This window comes from Apiospora aurea, assembly GCF_038362705.1.
Source record: "Apiospora aurea strain CBS 24483 chromosome Unknown utg000009l_segment0_segment0, whole genome shotgun sequence".
NCBI classification, from domain to species: Eukaryota; Fungi; Ascomycota; class Sordariomycetes; order Amphisphaeriales; family Apiosporaceae; genus Apiospora; species Apiospora aurea.
In genome coordinates this window covers 1811216-1829240 of record NW_027117396.1, presented here as the reverse complement: position 1 = coordinate 1829240, position 18025 = coordinate 1811216, and the positions used below count along the sequence as shown (strand labels likewise).

The 18025-nt window shown below is 53.6% G+C and overlaps 7 protein-coding genes across 7 annotated transcripts; 4 read left to right on the top strand and 3 right to left on the bottom strand.

Annotated features, from left to right (window-relative positions):
- Positions 1-100: 100 nt before the first annotated feature.
- Positions 101-1072, top strand: PG986_013671 (uncharacterized protein; the record flags this gene model as incomplete). The annotated part of the gene is made up of 1 exon (XM_066849893.1): positions 101-1072. The coding sequence occupies one exon, from the start codon at positions 101-103 to the stop codon at positions 1070-1072; it is 972 nt and encodes a 323-aa protein (XP_066694036.1).
- Positions 1073-1499: 427 nt separating this feature from the next.
- On the top strand, positions 1500-2195 carry PG986_013670 (uncharacterized protein; the record flags this gene model as incomplete). The annotated part of the gene is made up of 1 exon (XM_066849892.1): positions 1500-2195. One exon carries the CDS (start codon positions 1500-1502, stop codon positions 2193-2195), a length of 696 nt encoding a protein of 231 aa, XP_066694035.1.
- Positions 2196-3165: 970 nt separating this feature from the next.
- On the bottom strand, positions 3166-4357 carry PG986_013669 (ATP synthase F1; the record flags this gene model as incomplete). The annotated part of the gene is made up of 3 exons (XM_066849891.1): positions 3166-3294; positions 3352-4060; positions 4293-4357. The coding sequence occupies 3 exons, from the start codon at positions 4355-4357 to the stop codon at positions 3166-3168; spliced, it is 903 nt and encodes a 300-aa protein (XP_066694034.1).
- Positions 4358-6223: 1866 nt separating this feature from the next.
- Positions 6224-9308, top strand: PG986_013668 (eukaryotic DNA topoisomerase I; the record flags this gene model as incomplete). The annotated part of the gene is given in 5 exon segments (XM_066849890.1): positions 6224-6278; positions 6483-6760; positions 6778-7191; positions 7286-9100; positions 9171-9308. The coding sequence occupies 5 exon segments, from the start codon at positions 6224-6226 to the stop codon at positions 9306-9308; spliced, it is 2700 nt and encodes an 899-aa protein (XP_066694033.1).
- Positions 9309-11233: 1925 nt separating this feature from the next.
- On the bottom strand, positions 11234-12494 carry PG986_013667 (Pin2-interacting protein X1; the record flags this gene model as incomplete). Its single annotated transcript, XM_066849889.1, has 3 exons — positions 11234-11257; positions 11315-12407; positions 12472-12494. 3 exons carry the CDS (start codon positions 12492-12494, stop codon positions 11234-11236), a joined length of 1140 nt encoding a protein of 379 aa, XP_066694032.1.
- An 895-nt stretch (positions 12495-13389) lies between these two features.
- PG986_013666 (uncharacterized protein) lies at positions 13390-14147 on the top strand (the record flags this gene model as incomplete). Its single annotated transcript, XM_066849888.1, has 3 exons — positions 13390-13536; positions 13664-13782; positions 13880-14147. 3 exons carry the CDS (start codon positions 13390-13392, stop codon positions 14145-14147), a joined length of 534 nt encoding a protein of 177 aa, XP_066694031.1.
- Positions 14148-14628: 481 nt separating this feature from the next.
- Positions 14629-18000, bottom strand: PG986_013665 (uncharacterized protein; the record flags this gene model as incomplete). The annotated part of the gene is made up of 3 exons (XM_066849887.1): positions 14629-15164; positions 15223-17758; positions 17827-18000. The coding sequence occupies 3 exons, from the start codon at positions 17998-18000 to the stop codon at positions 14629-14631; spliced, it is 3246 nt and encodes a 1081-aa protein (XP_066694030.1).
- Between the last annotated feature and the right edge of the window lie 25 nt (positions 18001-18025).

Genomic DNA, 18025 nt, shown 5'->3' with positions numbered 1-18025 from the left:
GTAAACCAGGACATGCCCTTTTTTTCTTCACCACTCTTGAGTCTTTCCTCCGCCTTCTTTTCTAGTTACTACGAGGGCCGTTGTGCTTGTGTGGCCCAACATGACTGAGAAGGACTCATCAGCAGGGGATGGCGACGGCGAAGTTGAGATCCCTTACGGGAATGGGGATTATAACTTAACAGACTTTATCGGCGAACCAAATGCACCGCAGCGACTGGAGCTGCAGCGGCTGGCGGACCAGCAAGAGAGAGAGCAAGAGCGCCTGGCGTCTCAGCAAACACAGGCGCTGGCTTCGTCTCGGCCGGAGGAGCGGCAGCGGCTCCTGAAGCAGCAACAGGACGAGAGGTGCCGACTGAAAGACCGGCATCTGAGAGAGCAGCAGCGGCTCAAAGGGCACCAGCAGCGGAGGGCCCCTCACCATCCGAGGCTGCAGATTCCGTGGTCTAGTCTGTACTCAGAAATTTACGAGTCACCGCCTCCGTCAGCTGGACTAAGGACGAATGCCGGCGTGGGTAAGCGCTGGAAGGCCCCCTTTGTCAAATCCCCGCTCCGCAACACCACCAACGCCGACGCCGTTGCCTCCTCTACCACCTCTGCTGCCGATACCTTGACCCCGCCAAGCGCGGAAGAGCAGCGGGACGAGGAACTGATCGCCAAGTCCAAAGCGAAGAGAGAAGAAAAGAAACGAGAACGAGAAGCCGAGATCCTCGACGTGGAAGGCGAGCTTCCGGGTTTCGGGTCCTACGCTGTGTCGCGCCCAGAAGATACTATCGTTGTGGCATACTTCCTTCCCCAAGAACTGGAGTTTGCTTCTGCGAGCAAAGAGGCACGGCGAGCCTGCCCGTCCCGCTGGAATCCAAGCATGCCACGCGCGCCGTTCGAGTCCGTGGTCAGGCTGGCACCCACGAGGGCCGAGTGGAACCAAACGCCGGTCACCTACTTCAATGACGGAATACCACACCCCCGGCCCGGAGACATCCTGCCCTTGCCGCCACGGAGGAGCGAGGCGTCGGGGGGTATCTTAGACGCCCGCGCCCCAACGGAGGAGAACAAACTGGAAGTCCGTACGTGATACCCACCCCCTTTTCATATCTTCTTCTCGGCCGTCGATGCTTCATGCAACACCGGCGTCGTGGGAGTAGTCAAGTGATACTGCAATCCCCATGCTAGCACCATGTGAGCTTTCGCCTCCTTCGCAGTCTCATGAGTACCAAGTCGCAAACTTCACAGCTTCGCTGCCCCTTGTTCGGATTCAGATAGACCGCGGTCACATTCCATCATAAGCTAGCTACCATTGTCGATGGCCGCTTATCCCCATTGTCACTAATTATCTTGGAAGCAACTGCTTTCTCTCAACGTCTCGGGCTTACTCCACCGGAACTATATGCTAACGCTCAGAGTCCATACAGACAACCCGGAACTCACCGAGTTCAGCCATGGAATTATCCCTCGATTGTCCCGCTTGGCCCTCCCCCAGAAGACTAGGCGATGGTGGAATCATGAACGCTGGTGGTTTTATCCACCATCAACCCACGTCTCACAAAGGGGGCTACCGCAACGACAGTACTCCTTACAACCCACACCCGGCCGCTGAGAGTAACTACTACAACAACGGCGCTTTTCATCATCCTCAACCAACGAGGATGCACAGCACCGCGTATGGTCCTCAGGAGCGACCTTTCAATGCTGCCAATAACGATGATCGGCACATGAGCAACTACAGCAACTATAACCCTTACCCTACCCCATACGAGGGCGCCGGCTACCATGCTCCTCCTCGCCACGGAAACGACGATGGCGCTGCTCCTCGCTACGGCAATGAAGATGGCCTGGAAATGCTTAGTAATGTCGCCGCCACCCAACCGCCAGCACCGTCGCTGCCTCCACCTCCCCAGCACCGCCCGCAACACGGTCACTACCACCCCGGCCCCCGCTACAGTAGTGCTGATAGAACGACGCCGCCGCCATCTTCCCCCTTGTCCGCGCCGACGTCGGGGCGTAGCAACATCGCTCTACCGCAGCTGCCGTACCTCGGGGAAGGCCCCGCTCCCGCCTCCGCGCCTCCAGCCCCTCCTCGTCGCGCTCGCCCCGTCGCCCAGCAGCGCGATAACGACGATACCGAGATGGAGGATTGGGAAGAGGGGGGGAGAAGAAAAAGAAGAAGTAGACGGATACAACAACGACGAGGACGATGACGACGACTGCGTTACGGCAGCAGTGACTATCCACCGCTGCCAGAGACGGATGGCGACGACGAGAACGAGGGAATGCAGGTTGATTGAAAACCCCGGAATACGTCGGGCTTCCTGGAGTTGCTGACGGGGCAGGTGAAAGAAGAAGACGAGGAGTTTTTTTTTTGGTTTAAGTAATTTGATTTTGGGCTGGGTTGGTTGTATTGGTATTCCGTCTCTGCCCCCTTAAGGGATGTCGTCAGAACGTAAAGCCATCTTTCGGCTGTATATGTTGCTGCACGACGGCCCGGGGAAGAAGAGAAGGGGAGAGGATACACCGTATGGCCCAGCGGTAGCGAATGTTTATTTTGTTGTCTCGTATCGGGTTTCTGGCAGGGAGGTGCCTCAGAGCCTTACCAAGGGGGAGGTGTGTTTATATTGATATAGGCTCAGGAATAAGAAGAAAGAAAAGACTAGAAAATTGAACAACGTTCTATCCAGGACTGATGCAGGCAACAGTTGCCATAACTGGGTAGGCAGCTGTTCTACTGTCTACCATTTATCCCGTTGCTAATTATCCTACTTCGAATCAGTCAACGAGAACCGAAGTCACGTAAACGCAACTCCAGGGACAATCTTCATAGGGTTAGTATTACGGACAGGAGACATAAGCCTGCGGGAATTGCGCACTCATTATGAGCAGATTCTCATAATCGAAGTTTCGAGTTGCCTCGAGATAGAGCATCGATGACATACTCTCAAAGATGGTCAAGCCGCTGATGCACTCATGTAGCGATATCACACCAGCATGCGCGTGGCGAACGGCGTACGCCGGCCCAGAAAAGGGGCAATAGAAAGAAACAAGGGTCAGAAGTTCAGAAATAGTTTATTGAGGCTTTAGTACACGGAGGGCCTAGGGTACTTGTTACAAAGGGAATTATGCGTGTGAACCGCTCCCCTCCCGTCTCTCTATCTTGTCGCTTCAAGCAGCAATTTACATGTCCGCGGAGGCCGTGGCACCAGTGATAATCTCGACCAGTTCTCCGGTGATGACGGCTTGACGGGTTCGGTTGAACAGAATCTGGTACTTGTTGATCATCTCACCAGCGTTCTTGGAGGCGTTCTGCGAAATGTGGTCAATATCTGATCTAAAATACACTACCAGGAAGACAAGACTTACATCCATGGCGTTGCGGCGGGCAGAGATCTCGCAAGCGTGACCCTCGGCCAGAGCCCAGTACAGAGAGTTGGCAAGAGCGTACTCGCGCATGTTGGGGATGAGCTCCTCATCGACCTCGAAGGCGGAGAAGTTGGGAGAGGCAGCAATGGCCTCCTCAGAGAAAGCCTCGATGACGGTGGGCTCGTAGCTGGTGGCGTTGATGAACTTGTTGTAGAGGATCTTGATGCCGGAGTACTGGGTCTGGAGCTGGACGATCTGGTCGGCGATGGCCTGGGCATCGGCGAAGGTAGGGACGTCCTTGCCGACACCAGCGAAGCTCAGAACCATGTCCTGGTTGTTGGTACGGCCCAGCTGGGAGCGGGCCTTCTCGCCTATGACGACGAGGTCGGCCTCGCCGTGGTTGATGTTGCGGCGGACCCATCGCGACAGACCGGAGTGGACACCACCGCAGAGACCCTTGTCGGAACTGCAGATGATGTAGAGAGGCTTCTTCTCCTCGCCCTCGAGGGGCTTGGTCTCGGCAGCGTCGTAGACCTCGTTGGAAGCGGCACCGTAGTTCTGGGCCTCGTTCATGGCTCGCTGGGCGCGGGTGAGCTTGGTGGAGGCGACAATCTTCATGGTCTTGGTGATCTTCTCAATGTTGCGAATCGACTTGAGACGACCCTCGATCTCTCGCAGGGTGGCGTAGGTGGCCGCATTGTTGGCAGTGCTGCGTCGAGCGAAATAGTGGTCAGCTTTTCAATTGTTCGATATGTAACTCAAAACCGCAACCCCAACGCTCCGGGATTAAATTGTCGTCATATGGCATTCGTCCCCCCGGACCGGACCCATTGGTCAATGAGATCCGTCTCTTCGGTTCCATGCCCTTGACAAGCGACTGTGTTCTTCCCAAACTCTTCCGCTCCAAAATTGACACACCACGCAGGAAATGACCGACGTACCGAGCAGGAATAGCCGCAGCTGCGGCTCCAGCGCGCAGAGCCGGTCTTGCCGCCCTCGAGAACATCGTGGAGGGGAGTAGAAGGTAATTGGTGTCCCGGGTTCGAATCTCAGCGGTGACACGGTTGACCACGGATGCTCCTCGCGATCAATTGGTCTGGGGTCGATGGAGGGTGGTTGAAATGGATCAAATTGATTTACTTGGAGTCGGTTCAATTCGGGCTCAACTGTCTGGCTCTGTCTTGCTTGCTACCAAGCAAAGCTCCATTTTCCCTCTCGTCAATTTTCGGCACGGGCCTAACTCTTTCCGACTAAGCTTCCGTAAGTACCCAGAAGTGACCTAGCACTGAGCACTTGCGGTTTTGTGTGAGCCACTCAGATCTCGCAAACTCCGCTGGACCAGGACTGGAGCTATCTACACCAGCCACACACCGAAGGACCAGCCACATTCCAAGCACTCAATGTTTATCCGATGGGATGGGATCGTTTCGCTTCTCCACCGCGATCTTGCCACCTGTTCGCAGACTATGTGACGGCTGGTGGTTCGCTTTAGATTTTTCTGATACCCGCACACCTCCCTCCCTTTCCGTGGCCTCCATTGTTCTGCTTTCTATCGCAGGCTGGTTGCTCTCGGCGTTTAACGTAAGCGGAAAGAGACCACCCATTCCTCCCATGCTGCCTGCATGCTTACGCTCTTCTCACGCTCACGCTGCCTCTCACTTGCATCGAAAGTAGCAATCACAGAGTCCACTTAATCAGCCCAGCCATTCCTCCTACAGACACTAGCAATATTTTTTTCTTGCCCTGGCGGCGGAGTGGATGCCGCGCTCCTAGGCTTCCAAGGCTCCCAGGCTCCTCGGCTCCTAGCAGTGCACTCCTAGACTCCTAGACTCCTTGCGCGCCCTCTCTCTCGTCATTCATGTCACACTGACAATTCTTTGTGGAAGAACAACCACATTCTTCCTTCCACCAGCCGAGCCTCTCCCTCTCATTGCCTCTCATTGGCCTGTTGTTACCGACTCGCGCTTCCAGAAGCCCAGAAGCCCAGAAGCCCAAATGCACTCCCTTCTGCCGCCAATCTACATAACATTGAATCTCTTACCATTAACAATAGAAGAACCTTGCTTGATGAAGAATATGAACAACAATACTGACATCTGCGTCTGTATTCAATCTCGTGACATAATCGTTCCTGCAATGATTGTCATCTACCTGCCATTCAGCCTACGTACCGATCCATGCTATATTCGCGAGTAAGTAATTTGGCTACAATAGGTACAAAGTGGATAATCCTGCTACTGGAAAGCGCGGAGCCGATACCCAGGTAGACAGCCTTTCTCTTTACTGGCCTCTCTCTCTTCTCTTGCAGTATTCCATCTGCATCAGCCATCCACTCTCCACTAATCTCACCACCGGGGCGAACCTAGCGACAACTGCCTCTCGCAAGTCCAGACTTGGGTAAGGCTTCTCTTCTTCTTCTTTTCTCCCCCGGTAGTCGCAGCGAGCCGCACTTTCCCTCTTCCCTTTCTCTCTTTCTCTCGATTTTTGCTGTCCATTCTTCTATAGACTCGGTTGGCTTCCGCAGCAAGAAAACTCGGTTTTGAATGGACAATCGATCAACAATTCACACCACTCTAGGCTAACAACCAGTCGACTTCACCTTTTCTCTATTCGACCTTTGGGAAACTCATCGTGGATGTTTACCCAACGAGCACTGCGGAATAACCGTTGGCTCCAGCGCCTGTGTTGAAAATATCCAGCCTGGCCTCATACGGTTACTACCTTTGACGCCAACCTTTCAACACTCGCTTCCACGCCCGGCTTTCCAAGACTAACACACCAGCTCCCTAGAGAAATCAGCCTCGTTACGCAGATCTCGCAAGAGCGGCGATTCTCCCACACGACGCGACACAGTCACCCAACCACCAGCATCATGTCTTCCGATCTATCTGACGACGACATGCCTTTGGCACGCCCCAATGGCAAGCGTAAGTATTTTCCCCGACTTTATTGGGCCACGTTCAGATCGCGTAATGCGACTCACTGCCCACGATGCGGTAACCCGCGGCTCCAACCACTTCCTTTCGCAACCCTCGAACCGACCCATTCACGCGACCTCTACTCTGGCTGGCCTCATTCGCACCATTAAATGATTTCGCCTCACAAATCAAACTAATTTTCTTTTCCTCTAGTCTCGGCAGACACCATCTCGAAGTCGGAAGACAAAGCCATGGACAAAGGCGATGCGGCAGGAACCCCGTTGGCTGCCCCGGTGTCTATCCGCAATGGTCCCGTCCAGGATGGCGATGCGATGGATGTAGACAGCCCTGCGGTCAACGGTCACAAGCGGAAGACACGAACGTCAATCGGCCAAAAGCCCAGCTACAAGGATGATTCTGACAGTGATGACCAACCTATGGTATGCACCTGCTCTTTGTTCATCTACGCAGCTGCGTCGAGCCTTGAATCCGTACTGACATGCTTTAGCTTAAGCGCCAAAAAAAGAAGACCGCCGCCTCAGACGATTCCGGTGATGATGTTCCCCTGAAGCGGACTACGAAATTGCCGCCCAAGGCTAGCGAGAGCGACATGCTGGATATGGACTCGGACGATGACGACAAGCCTCTTCACGTGAAACTTGCCCAAAAGAAGGCGGGCATCGAGAAATCCGCAGCAAAGGATGTTAAGAAGCCTACACCGAAAAAGAAGGTGGTCAAGGACGAGTCTGACTCAGACGCCCCTCTTGCCAGTGCCAAGGGTAAGAAGCGACAATCTAACGGCACTGTCAAGAGCAAAACGAATGGGGTCAAGAAGGAGGAATCCGATTCGGATGCGCCCATTCGCAAGAAGGCGAAACCTGCACCTGCACCTGCACCTGCCAAGGGCAAGACTGCCGTTCCGGTCCGGGGCAAAGCCGCCGCTCCTCCTGCCAAGAAGGGCACGAAAGCCAAGAAGGAGGAAAGCGAAGAGCCCGCGGAAGGCGATGAAGAGGGAGTTCGAATGGTGGAATAAACCCAAGAAGGAGGACGATTCTACCAAGTGGGAGACCCTCGAACACAACGGAGTCATGTTCCCACCGCCGTACGAGCCTTTGCCCAAGCATGTCAAGCTTCTCTACGATGGTACACCGGTCACCCTTCATCCGGATGCCGAAGAGGTCGCGACTTTCTTTGGCGGTATGCTCCATCAACCTCACCATGTGGAAAACCCTACGTTCCAGAGCAATTTCTTCGCCGACTTTAAGAAGGTTGTCGATGAGACCGGCGGTGCCAAGGACAAACAAGGAAACAAGGTTGACATCAAGAAGTTCGACAAGCTCGACTTCAAACCCATCTTTGAATATATGCAAGCACAGAGCGAAATGAAGAAGAACCGGAGCAAAGAGGAGAAAAAGGCCGAAAGCGAAGCCAAGAAAGAGCTCGAGAAGCCTTACAACTTCTGCAAGTGGGATGGAAGGACCCAAAAGGTTGGCAACTTCCGAGTCGAACCTCCCAGTCTGTTCCGCGGCCGTGGCGAGCATCCCAAAACCGGCAGACTCAAGCTGCGTGTAGCGCCTGAGCAGATCACCATCAACATCGGCAAAGAGGCCAAGGTGCCTGCGCCTCCGCCCGGCCACAAGTGGAAAGCAGTCCAGCACGACAAGACCGCCACTTGGCTGGCTATGTGGCAGGAAAACATCAACGGCGCGTACAAGTATGTTATGCTTGCCGCGAACAGCGATGTCAAGGGACAGGCCGATTTCAACAAGTTTGAAAAAGCTCGTGAGCTCAAGAAGTATATCGACAAGATCCGCAGAGATTACACCCGCGATCTCCGTGCAGAGGTTATGGCCGATCGACAAAGGGCTACAGCCATCTACTTGATCGACAAGCTCGCCCTGAGAGCCGGCAACGAGAAGGACACTGAAAACGAGGCCGAAACTGTCGGTTGCTGTTCTCTCAAGTACGAGCACATCACACTACGGGAACCCGACACGGTCATTTTCGACTTCTTGGGCAAGGACAGTATTCGTTACTATGACGAGGTAAAGGTCGAGCGCCAGGTCTTCAAGAACCTGAAAATGTTCAAGAAGCCGCCCAAGTCCGAAGGCGACGATATCTTCGATCGACTTACAACCTCGTCACTGAACAAGCATTTGTCCACGTACATGAAGGGGTTGACTGCCAAGGTGTTCCGTACTTACAACGCTTCATATACGATGAGCAAGCTGCTCGGAGAGATGGAGGCCAACACCCATCTGACCATGGCTGAGAAAATCGCCGTCTACAACAAAGCCAACCGCGAAGTGGCCATCCTGTGTAATCACAAAAGAACAGTTGGTGCCAACCACGAGGCGCAGATGGAGAAGTTGGGCGACCGTATCAAGGGCCTGAAGTATCAGAAGTGGCGCACCAAGGCCATGATGTTAGCTGTGGACCCCAAGCAAAAGAAGAAGAAGGGTGCTGATTACTTTGCCCTTGACGAGGAACTCGACGAGCAATGGATCCAGGACCACATCAAGTTCCTGGTGGAGGAGCAACGGACCAAGACGACCAAGAAGTTTGAGAAAGAGAACGAGAAGCGCAAGGCTGATGGTGAGAAGCCACATCCCGAGAAAGAGCTCAAGGCAAGACTTAAGGAGGTCGATGAGCTGGAGAAGCAGCTGAAGAAGGAGGCCAAGACCAAGAAGGTGGAGCCCGAGGGCAAGTCACCGTCCGTCGACAAGTACGAGACTGCGGTCAAGAAGATCGATGAGCGTATCCACACTCAAGAGATCGCTGCCGCCGACCGAGAGGGTAACAAGGAGGTTGCCCTGGGTACCTCCAAGATCGTAAGTTGAACTTAGCCACATACCTACCCCCTGACGAAGAGAAGACCCTGTACTAACTTGCCTTACACAGAACTACATCGATCCCCGCTTGACCGTTGTCTTCTGCAAGAAGTTCGATGTCCCCATTGAGAAGTTCTTCTCCAAGACTCTGAGGGAGAAGTTCAACTGGGCCATCAAGTCCATTCAGGACGACGAATGGGAGTTCTAAGCAGCGTTGCTTGCTCTTTTTGCTTATCGTCTCTCCCCCCAGCTCACCATAACCCGCCACCTACCCCACCAACTACTTAAGCAACCATGTTATAATTGTATATCTGTACTATCATGCATATCCAACGGTCCACAGAGATGGAGAGGCCCGGAGATAGTTTAGCTGGGTTCAGCAGATCCAGCAGATCTAGCAGATTCTAGGCTTACTACCGTCTTTTTGGCTCCTCCCTGCTCACTCAGCATCAGGGCGCCGGCTCTGCTAGAGGGAAACTTCTGGTGGCCTTGCCAGGTGCCCATGACGAGCTGTGGTGTGTGCCTTCACTTGGCCTATCTGCCCATTGATTCATCAAAGCGTTTGCGTTGCGTCGCATCAGGGGAGTTTCGTCTCGAGGTTGGCTGATTATCCGACCTTTACTCGTCATCTCAATAGGCCGTCTTCCTTTCCCGCCTTGCATATAGAAGCAATGAAAAGACGTAAATTATCTTATATTACCCCATGCAGTGTTCCCATTTTCGTGATTTTTCTCCTGTGCCTATCTTTATGAGTCTACGTGAAAGTCTCGTCCTCTCCTCCGACAGCGCAGATTCTGCGCACTCCCCACCATAACCGTCACCGTCGCGCCATCGAATAGACTTTGAGCGCAACAAAAAGAAATAGCAAGCAAAAGAGAGATAAAACACAGAGGAATTAAAAAGATGTGGTCAAGAAATCATCGCAACGCGACGCAAAAGATAAGTCTCTCTCTGGCGGGGAATTGAACCCCGGTCGAGTGACCACGACAGAAGTTCGCATAGAACGTGCCAGAGACGCGACTTTTCCAGGCCGGGAATTTGGAGGACCCTGGGTGGGGCGATATCCGTTTTGGGGCTAGCTCGTGCCTGGACGCTGGTACCTACATACCTACCTGGGTACCGACCTTGGTAATTGTGACTGGAGAAACCCAATGACAAGCTCGCATACTGACCACTATACTACCAAAGACTTGATAGGTCAAGTTGTTGTTGAAGAGTCTGCTGTTAAGGGGCTATATGATGGATGTAGAAAAGCTTATGGCTCATCTAGTGGTTTGTTGGGCCCCTTCAGGAAGTAGACGAGCCAGGAGTAGCTAAGACAGATATCGGGCCTCTCCAAGCCACTCACCGGTACTGTATGTAGATGATGCATTGGCCGCTCGTCTCTATCAATCTCATTGGATGCCAAGTTTTCTGCTATCATGTCAGCACAGGAATCTTCATTTCTCAAGTTGGTTCGGCTCTGGCATCGAATCTCTATGCGCCCCCGAGTCCACTGACATGTTACACGAGGTTGAGAAATACCTTCCTCTTTCCTACCCGTATCTTCACTCGGCTTCATCGGGAATATGGCTTAGTTGAGTATACGATGCAGTTGACAGACAAATTCTCGGGTTTTGTTTGACGTGTGGCGACTTGCGCCGGGATACAAAACAATGATCAGGCCTGGTGCTTCCCATAGGTATACGATTGCTTTGGTTTTGGCATCTGTTCATTGTATAGTATCTGATAATATAAGGGGTTGACCAAGTATTATGTTGTCTCGTACTAATCTCATCGCATTTCCCCGAGTTAAGATCAATACCGCAGTCATCACATCACCTCGCTGCTAGCTACTCCAAAACCGATAAATTCTAATCGCCCTGACCTTATGAGTCCTGGGAATATAGGTGTTGCCATACAAGATTTAGGGGCTTGTCCAGATTCTTCGCAACCACCTTTGATAATTAATTACGCTTCAAAGACCGGCCTTCTAGTTGTTTAGAGGGCACCCCTAAAGTCGTAGTTGGAATCGCCTTTGCCATCTAGGAAGAACAAGAGCTCGGGGTGAGGACCAACAGTCGGAACATAATCGAGGCATCTGTAAGTCACCGTTCTCATTCGGGTATCATGTGTCTAATGTCTAGGTTTGCTCTATACCGGCTTCACCATGAAAATCTGCAACATTGTTAGTATAGGGCGGAAGCATGGTGAATGAGCGAGCGGCGATCTTACCTGGGCCAAGGCAGCCGCATCCAATGCCTTTCTCTTGGATGCGATGTTCCGCGAGCGCACAAAGTGACGGGTCGACAGAGCCTGGGGCGTTGAGGTGCCCGATTCGACTGGAGTTGCGGTGGGTGTGGAGGCCATCGTGACGACTGTGGTGGCGGCCTCCTCGCTCGACGAGTCCGCGGTGTCCCGTAGTTTCCGCTTCTTCTCCTTCTTTTCCTTCTTGTCCTTCTTCTGCTTTTTCTTGGAGTCGCTGGCTTCTTCGGACACGTCGTCGGCCTCTTCGGCTGCCTCGTCCTTCCGCTTCTTGCTCTTCTTGCTCTTGCTCTTGCTCTCCTCCTCGTCATCTACTGCGGAAGTCTCCTCCGACTTCGACTTCTTGGACTTCTTCTTCTCCTTTCTCGCCTTGCGCTCCTCCTCGCGTGTGGAGCTGTTGGCGGTATCCTCTTTAGCGGGCTCCTCCTTGGAACGCTTCTTCTTCTTCTTCTCCTTTTTCACATCCGACTCTTCTGGGCCTTCGGATTCTTCTGCCTTCCGCTTCTTGGACTTCTTCTCCTTCTTTGATTTGGAAGCTCCGTCGTCCTCTTGCGTCGGCACCTGAGCCAATGATATTTGGTCCTTGGATTCCTCCTTTACTGGCTCCCCCTTCACTGTTTCATCCTTGACCGGCTCCTCCTTGTTCAGCAATTCGGACATTTGGTCGCCCACGAGCAGACCGCCCTTGACAAAGCGCATCAGGCCGTATTTGCGCTCCACGTAAGCGCTGGTCTTGATCTCGGAGCGGAGGGACTGCTCCTTCTTGATGGTGTCGTCGGACTTGCCGTTGAGGCGGCCGAGGAGGTCCTTGAAGACGTCGAGGCCGGTGCACTCGTCGCTCTGCTTCTGGCGGACCTTGGCGCCGAGACCGAGGGTGTCGTCCTTCAGGGTGATCCGGATGGGGGCGGCGCTGGCGGCGCTGTGCAGGTCGGCGTGGGAGGCGTCCTGGGCGCCCAGGAACTGGCCCGGCTCCCAGCCCTGGGACCGAAGGATCTTCTGGCCGAAGGTCGTCTCATCCCGACTCCATTTGGTGTTGTTGGGGTCGAAGGCCAACTTCCGGCGCCTTTGGAAGGTCACGTTAGCTTCTGCGTCCTCTTCTCCGCGGATCGGACAAGGGTGATTCTTACGTTTTCGTCCCGGCGAGACCCATTGCAATCGATCAGTAGCAGGCGACTGCTTTCGTCTCTCTCGAGTCCTGGAAAGCGGTAGCAATGTCCTTTTGGTGGGGCTCCGTCTTGCCGTTCGACTTTGGGAAATTTTTGGGAATCTAATCGGGGACGGGACTGATAAGAATTTTATCAAATCCCAAGGCAGGCAAAGGCACGCTTGTCCGCTTAGCGGGCCCACTTGTACCTTAGCATCCCTGTGCGTTCACCACGACCCCTGCCTCCCTCCCTACTCAGCGTCTCAGCCAATCACAGAGGCAATCATTGTCTGCCTGTGATGGCCTCAACTGAAGCCAGGCGTAATTCGGAGATGATCATGAGATAACTGTTCATATTACTTCTAGCATGGTGCTAATTGTTGATGCCACTTATGGACTACAATATGATTAGTCTAGTATACGCATTTCCGTATCTAGTGTATCTTTCTCGTTTGAGATAGGAGGACAGACAACCCGCTACTACTGACACTCTGGGTAGATGAATAAATTGGAAGCAGGCCTGCGAACCCAAATACTTGGAGCTGCCTACATGGAAGGGCCATTTGGGGGTGGTAGATGGAAGGCACGACATGTGGGGGACCACACAATTGTGATCTTGCTCCTGCCTTCCGTTGTTAATTTGCATCTTGCACACATATTCAGCTACATCTGATAGAAGCACGTACAAATTTGTCTCGGCAGCCTCTGCTACCATCCCGCAGTAGAAGTGAACCTGCTCTCCAGCAAGCGATATCTCCCCAGGCCTGGTACACGTCACAGAATACCACGAATTCACTTTTCCTCACTCCCACTTAGGACACATCCAAGTTGGTTCCAGTTACCCTGGCTTTCTTCCCTGGGGCAACGGCCACCAGCAGCAAGCACACAACAAGTCTTCACCATGCCTCGTCGTAAGCGCCCAGCGCAAAAGTCCCCCTCTTCGTCCGATGGAGACGGAGATGGAGATGAAGCCCCCACCGTCCTCGAGGTCGACAAACTGGTGCCTCCAAAGATGAATGCAGCGACGATATGTATCATGCAAAGCATCGTAGGTCTACCAACCTGGCTGAGAAGGTGCGAGGACAGAATACTGTTCACCATGCCCCAGCTTCTTTTGGTCGCCGTCGTTCTTCGTCCTCTTCTTCGTCTGGGTGCTAAAAGCTAATGGGCAACAGGCAAGCCTGCGAGCTAGTTTCGCCGACGAGAGCGAGAAAAAGCAGCAAGCGTATGCCGAGAAGCTGACCGATTTGATGGAGAAACTCACCCAACGCTTCGAGGAGGAGCAAAATCAACAGTGAGTTGGAGCATTTCCTTCGTGGCTGATCATCTCAATAACTCCTCTCACAAACCTTTCATGAACGGTGGCTAACAAACCGTACGCATCCTGGCAGGGAGACTCGTACCCGGGATCTTCTGCTGCGGCTCGATCTGGAAATAGAGAAGAAGGCCTTCTTCGAGAAAAGGATGGTGCAAGTGGTCGCCTCCGTACGGCAGGAGGCGGAAACCTTCCAGCACGCCATCAGCTCCCTCTACGCCGAGAGAATCGAGCATTGCAAGGAAGGGGTCGAGATGACCGACCAAGCCCAGCAGGGAGGCGGCATGCCGCTCATGCAAGGCGAGCAGACAGTGCGCGCGCGAATGGAGAAACTGATGGAGTAGTTTTGTCGGGTTAAACCACTTTGAGAACGCTCGACACTCCAAGGCCAAGATCTGAAAGGGGTATTTGAGGGGTGATGTGCACGAATGTTTGGGCTGAGCTGGGATGGATCCAAGGAGAGGTCGTTGCCTACACAATCCGATGGTGATATCGGAGAACTGGTTTGCTATACTGTTGATGTGTCATAGCCATGAGGGTAATTTGACATATTAAAAAGGGGTAGACTATGTCCAATGCTAAGTCGGTCGCCTGCTGACAATGGTATTTCCAACTCTAAAGTGGTTCCTCTCTATGTATGTACACTTCGAGCAACGTCATCGGGCCAGTGTTTCCCATCAGTGTATACAATGAATAAATAATACAGCGCTATATATGACGCGTGGCAATGCAGGCCACACACAGACCGTGTGCGAACCTCTTCCCTCCCCAAGTGGAAGCTGTTCACTACCTACTATTGATAATATTGTAATTATATGTAATCAATTACACGGCCTGGCTATACCCGCCAAGCCGTTTCTTCCCGTACCTGTACCACTTCCTCACCTCGTCCGCCCAGAACACCGTACTGCAGAGCACGACGAGCCGCATCAGGTCCCAGAAGCCCAAGGCCTCCGTCTGGAAGACCTCCTGGAGCCAGGGGAAGTATATGACGAGCAGCTGGCCCGCAATGCTGAGCGCGACGGCCCAGTTGAACAGCGTGTTGGAAAAGAGTCCCACCTCGCCCCGGAGCAGCGACTTGCTCTCGGAGCGACAGCTGAGCGCGTTGAACATGTCGAAGAGCACGAAGCAGGTAAAGGTCATGGTCGTGTCCCGGCGCGTCACCTCGCCGTCCGACAGCATCTCGCGCGTGTAGATGATCATGGTGCCGACCATGATAATGGCTGCCTGCGTCATGACGCGTACGAGCAGGTTCCGGGTCAGGACCGGCTCGCTTCGGGAGCGAGGAGGCCGAGACATGACGTCTTTATCGACTTTCTCGACACCAAGCGACTGGGCCGGCGGGCCGTCCATGATGATATCTGTCGTGGAGTTAGTATCGACCAGTTGCTTGACGTAGCTATTTGTGCGTCGACTTACTGATCCAGAGAATTTGCATGGCGTTCAGGGGTGACCTGAACCCCAGGCAAGTACAGAGAAAGACCAGCGACAGGCCGGCAACAGAGGTACTGAGCTGGAATGTGATGAAGTTCTGGATATTGCTGAAGATGCCCTTACCCTGCTCGATAGCGTGCAGGATGGTGGAGAAGTCGTCGTCCGTAAGAATCATGTCAGAGGCTTCCTTGGCAACGTCTGTGCCGTGCATACCCATTGAAATACCAATGTCTGCCTTCTTCAGCGCAGGCGCATCGTTGACACCATCGCCCGTCATTGCAACGATGTCGCCACGCGACTGCAGTGCTTGGATGATCTTAAGCTTATGTTCAGGATTAGTTCTAGCGAAGATGGTGGTCGTCTGCATGGCCGATGCGAGCTCGTGCTCGGACATGGCATCGACCTCATCTCCTTGCAGTACAGGCTTGATGACCGCTTGACCGGCGGAGGCTTCTCTTTCAGTGGCGATGTGCATTCCCAGTTGTCTTCCAATGGCAAGGGCGGTGGTGCTCGAGTCTCCGGTGATCATGATGACTTTGACGCCACCACGCATCAATCTGCGAATCGACCTAGCAACGCCAGGCCTGGGTGGGTCACTCATTCCTACAAGACCCGCGAATGTAAGACCCTTGAAGAGCTCCTCGTTGTTGGGCACGGCAGGACTCTCGCTCCTTTCATGGCTTGCAGGCGTGTTGCTTCGTGAATTCGAGTTGAAGCTCGGCTTTCCTCTGTGCGACTTGGACGAGATCGGACCACTGGCAAAGGCCAAAACACGAAGACCCTTCTCGGCCATACGCTCCACCGCCTCGGTTGCTTCACGGCGACGGTTTGCGTCCAGGACGAACTCACGACCGTCAGCTGCCATGTATGTATCACAGGCATCAAGGACTCTGTCGATGGCACCCTTCATGTACGCGTATTCCTTATCGTGGTGCGCATTTTCGGCTCCGATAACAACACCCATCCACTTCCGTTCCGAGCTGAAGGGTGTCTCAGCAGTGCGCGGACCCGTGGACTCTCTGGCATCGTGCTCCTTAAACCTGTCGAGAAGATCAAGCATAGCGACATCGGTAGGCTGGCCGACCCATCGTGAGTGGGTCGGATCTTTGTGCTGGCTATCCGCGAATGCCCCGTTGGGACCCCCATGATGGGATAGGCGTGCATTGTTGGCGATATTTCCGATTCGAAGTATCTTGAGTGCCGCCGCATCTGGGCTCTTCTCCGCCAACTCATCGTCCGATTCAACGTCAATCGCTTCTTTCTTTCCAAAATACCACATCCTTGCGCTCGTCATGTGATTCATCGTCAAGGTGCCCGTCTTGTCCGAACAGACAACATTGACTGATCCAAGAGTTTCGACACTGGGCATCTTTCGCACGATCGCATTGTATTTAGCCATTCTGTGAACGCCGAGTGCAAGGGTGACAGTCACGATAATCGGCAAGCCTTCCGGGATGGCAGCCACAGCCAGGGAGATAGAAATCGTGAAGATTTCCAGGATCTTCTTTCCTTGTAGCCAACCAACAATGGAAATCAAGCCGATGATAACGAATGAGATCTTGCTGAGTTGGGAGCCTAGTTCATCCATGGACAGCTGAAGCGGCGATCGTGGGCTTTCGGTACCCGACACGCTCGCAGCAATAGTGCCAAAATGGGTGTCGCCACCAGTCGCAAAGACGATGCCTTGTCCGTGTCCGGATTTGACCAACGTTCCCATGTGCGCAATGTTGTGCGCACCTTCCTTTGCTGGCTCCGCTCTGGATGCATCGTTATGGAATGAGGGCGAGAGAGCCGCAGGGCTAGGCAGTCGCTTGTTACTATAGTCACCGAATTGTGGCGATTGCAGGTTCTTGAGCCGTGACTGAGCCGTGACCTTCACAGGCTCGTTCTCACCCGTCAGGTTCGATTCGTCAATCGTCAGATCCGAGGCATGTGTGACCCGTATATCGGCAGGGATGCGGTCGCCAGTGGTGAATAGGACCAAATCTCCAGGTACCAATGTTGCAGCCATGACCTTTGACGAAGCTGCTTCGGAAACCTCCTCCATAGGGGTTGATGCGCCAAGATCTCCATCTTCCCGGGGAGCGTCTTCGCTACCGACCGCGGGCCAAACAGAGCTCTTGCCATTAGAACCAGATTTTGTGACGTGTGATCGTACCAGATGGGCGTGGTTAGGAACAAGATGGTTCAGAGCTTCGATAGACTTTTCAGAGCGATATTCCTGGACAAATCCGACGGTGACGACAATGGTGACCGCCACAGTGATACTGACGGCATCGTCCATATTCCCTACTACCACTGACGCCAGAGCGGATACCAAAAGTAGAAGAATAAGCGGCTCTTGAAACTGTTTGATGAATCGTAACCATAGCGGTTCAGGGTCTTCGTGGGGTATCTCGTTCGCTCCAAAGTCACGCAATCGGGACAGGGCCTCGACAGGGGTTAAGCCATGCTTGAGGGATGTCCGTAGTTGTGCTGCGGTCTCGCTCGCGGTCATGCAAGAATACTGGTCTGCCACCGACTGCAAACAAGATAGGTTAACGTCAAGTCCCTTGGGGAGGAAGGGGGGACGACAGTGTAACCACTTACCCGCGACTGCGCCGAGGTAGTCCTCTCGTGCTTTGGTCTCCTTGTATGTGACCTACCGGCGTGGTCCTCTTCATTATCATCGAAACCCCGATCGCCGCCAGTGATGCTGGGGACTGCGACGGGCAGAAGCGGGATGCCGCCTTCTTCGGTTTTATTGAATGGCCAGGGAGGCATCTTGGCCGGTGTTGGGGAGCCGCGA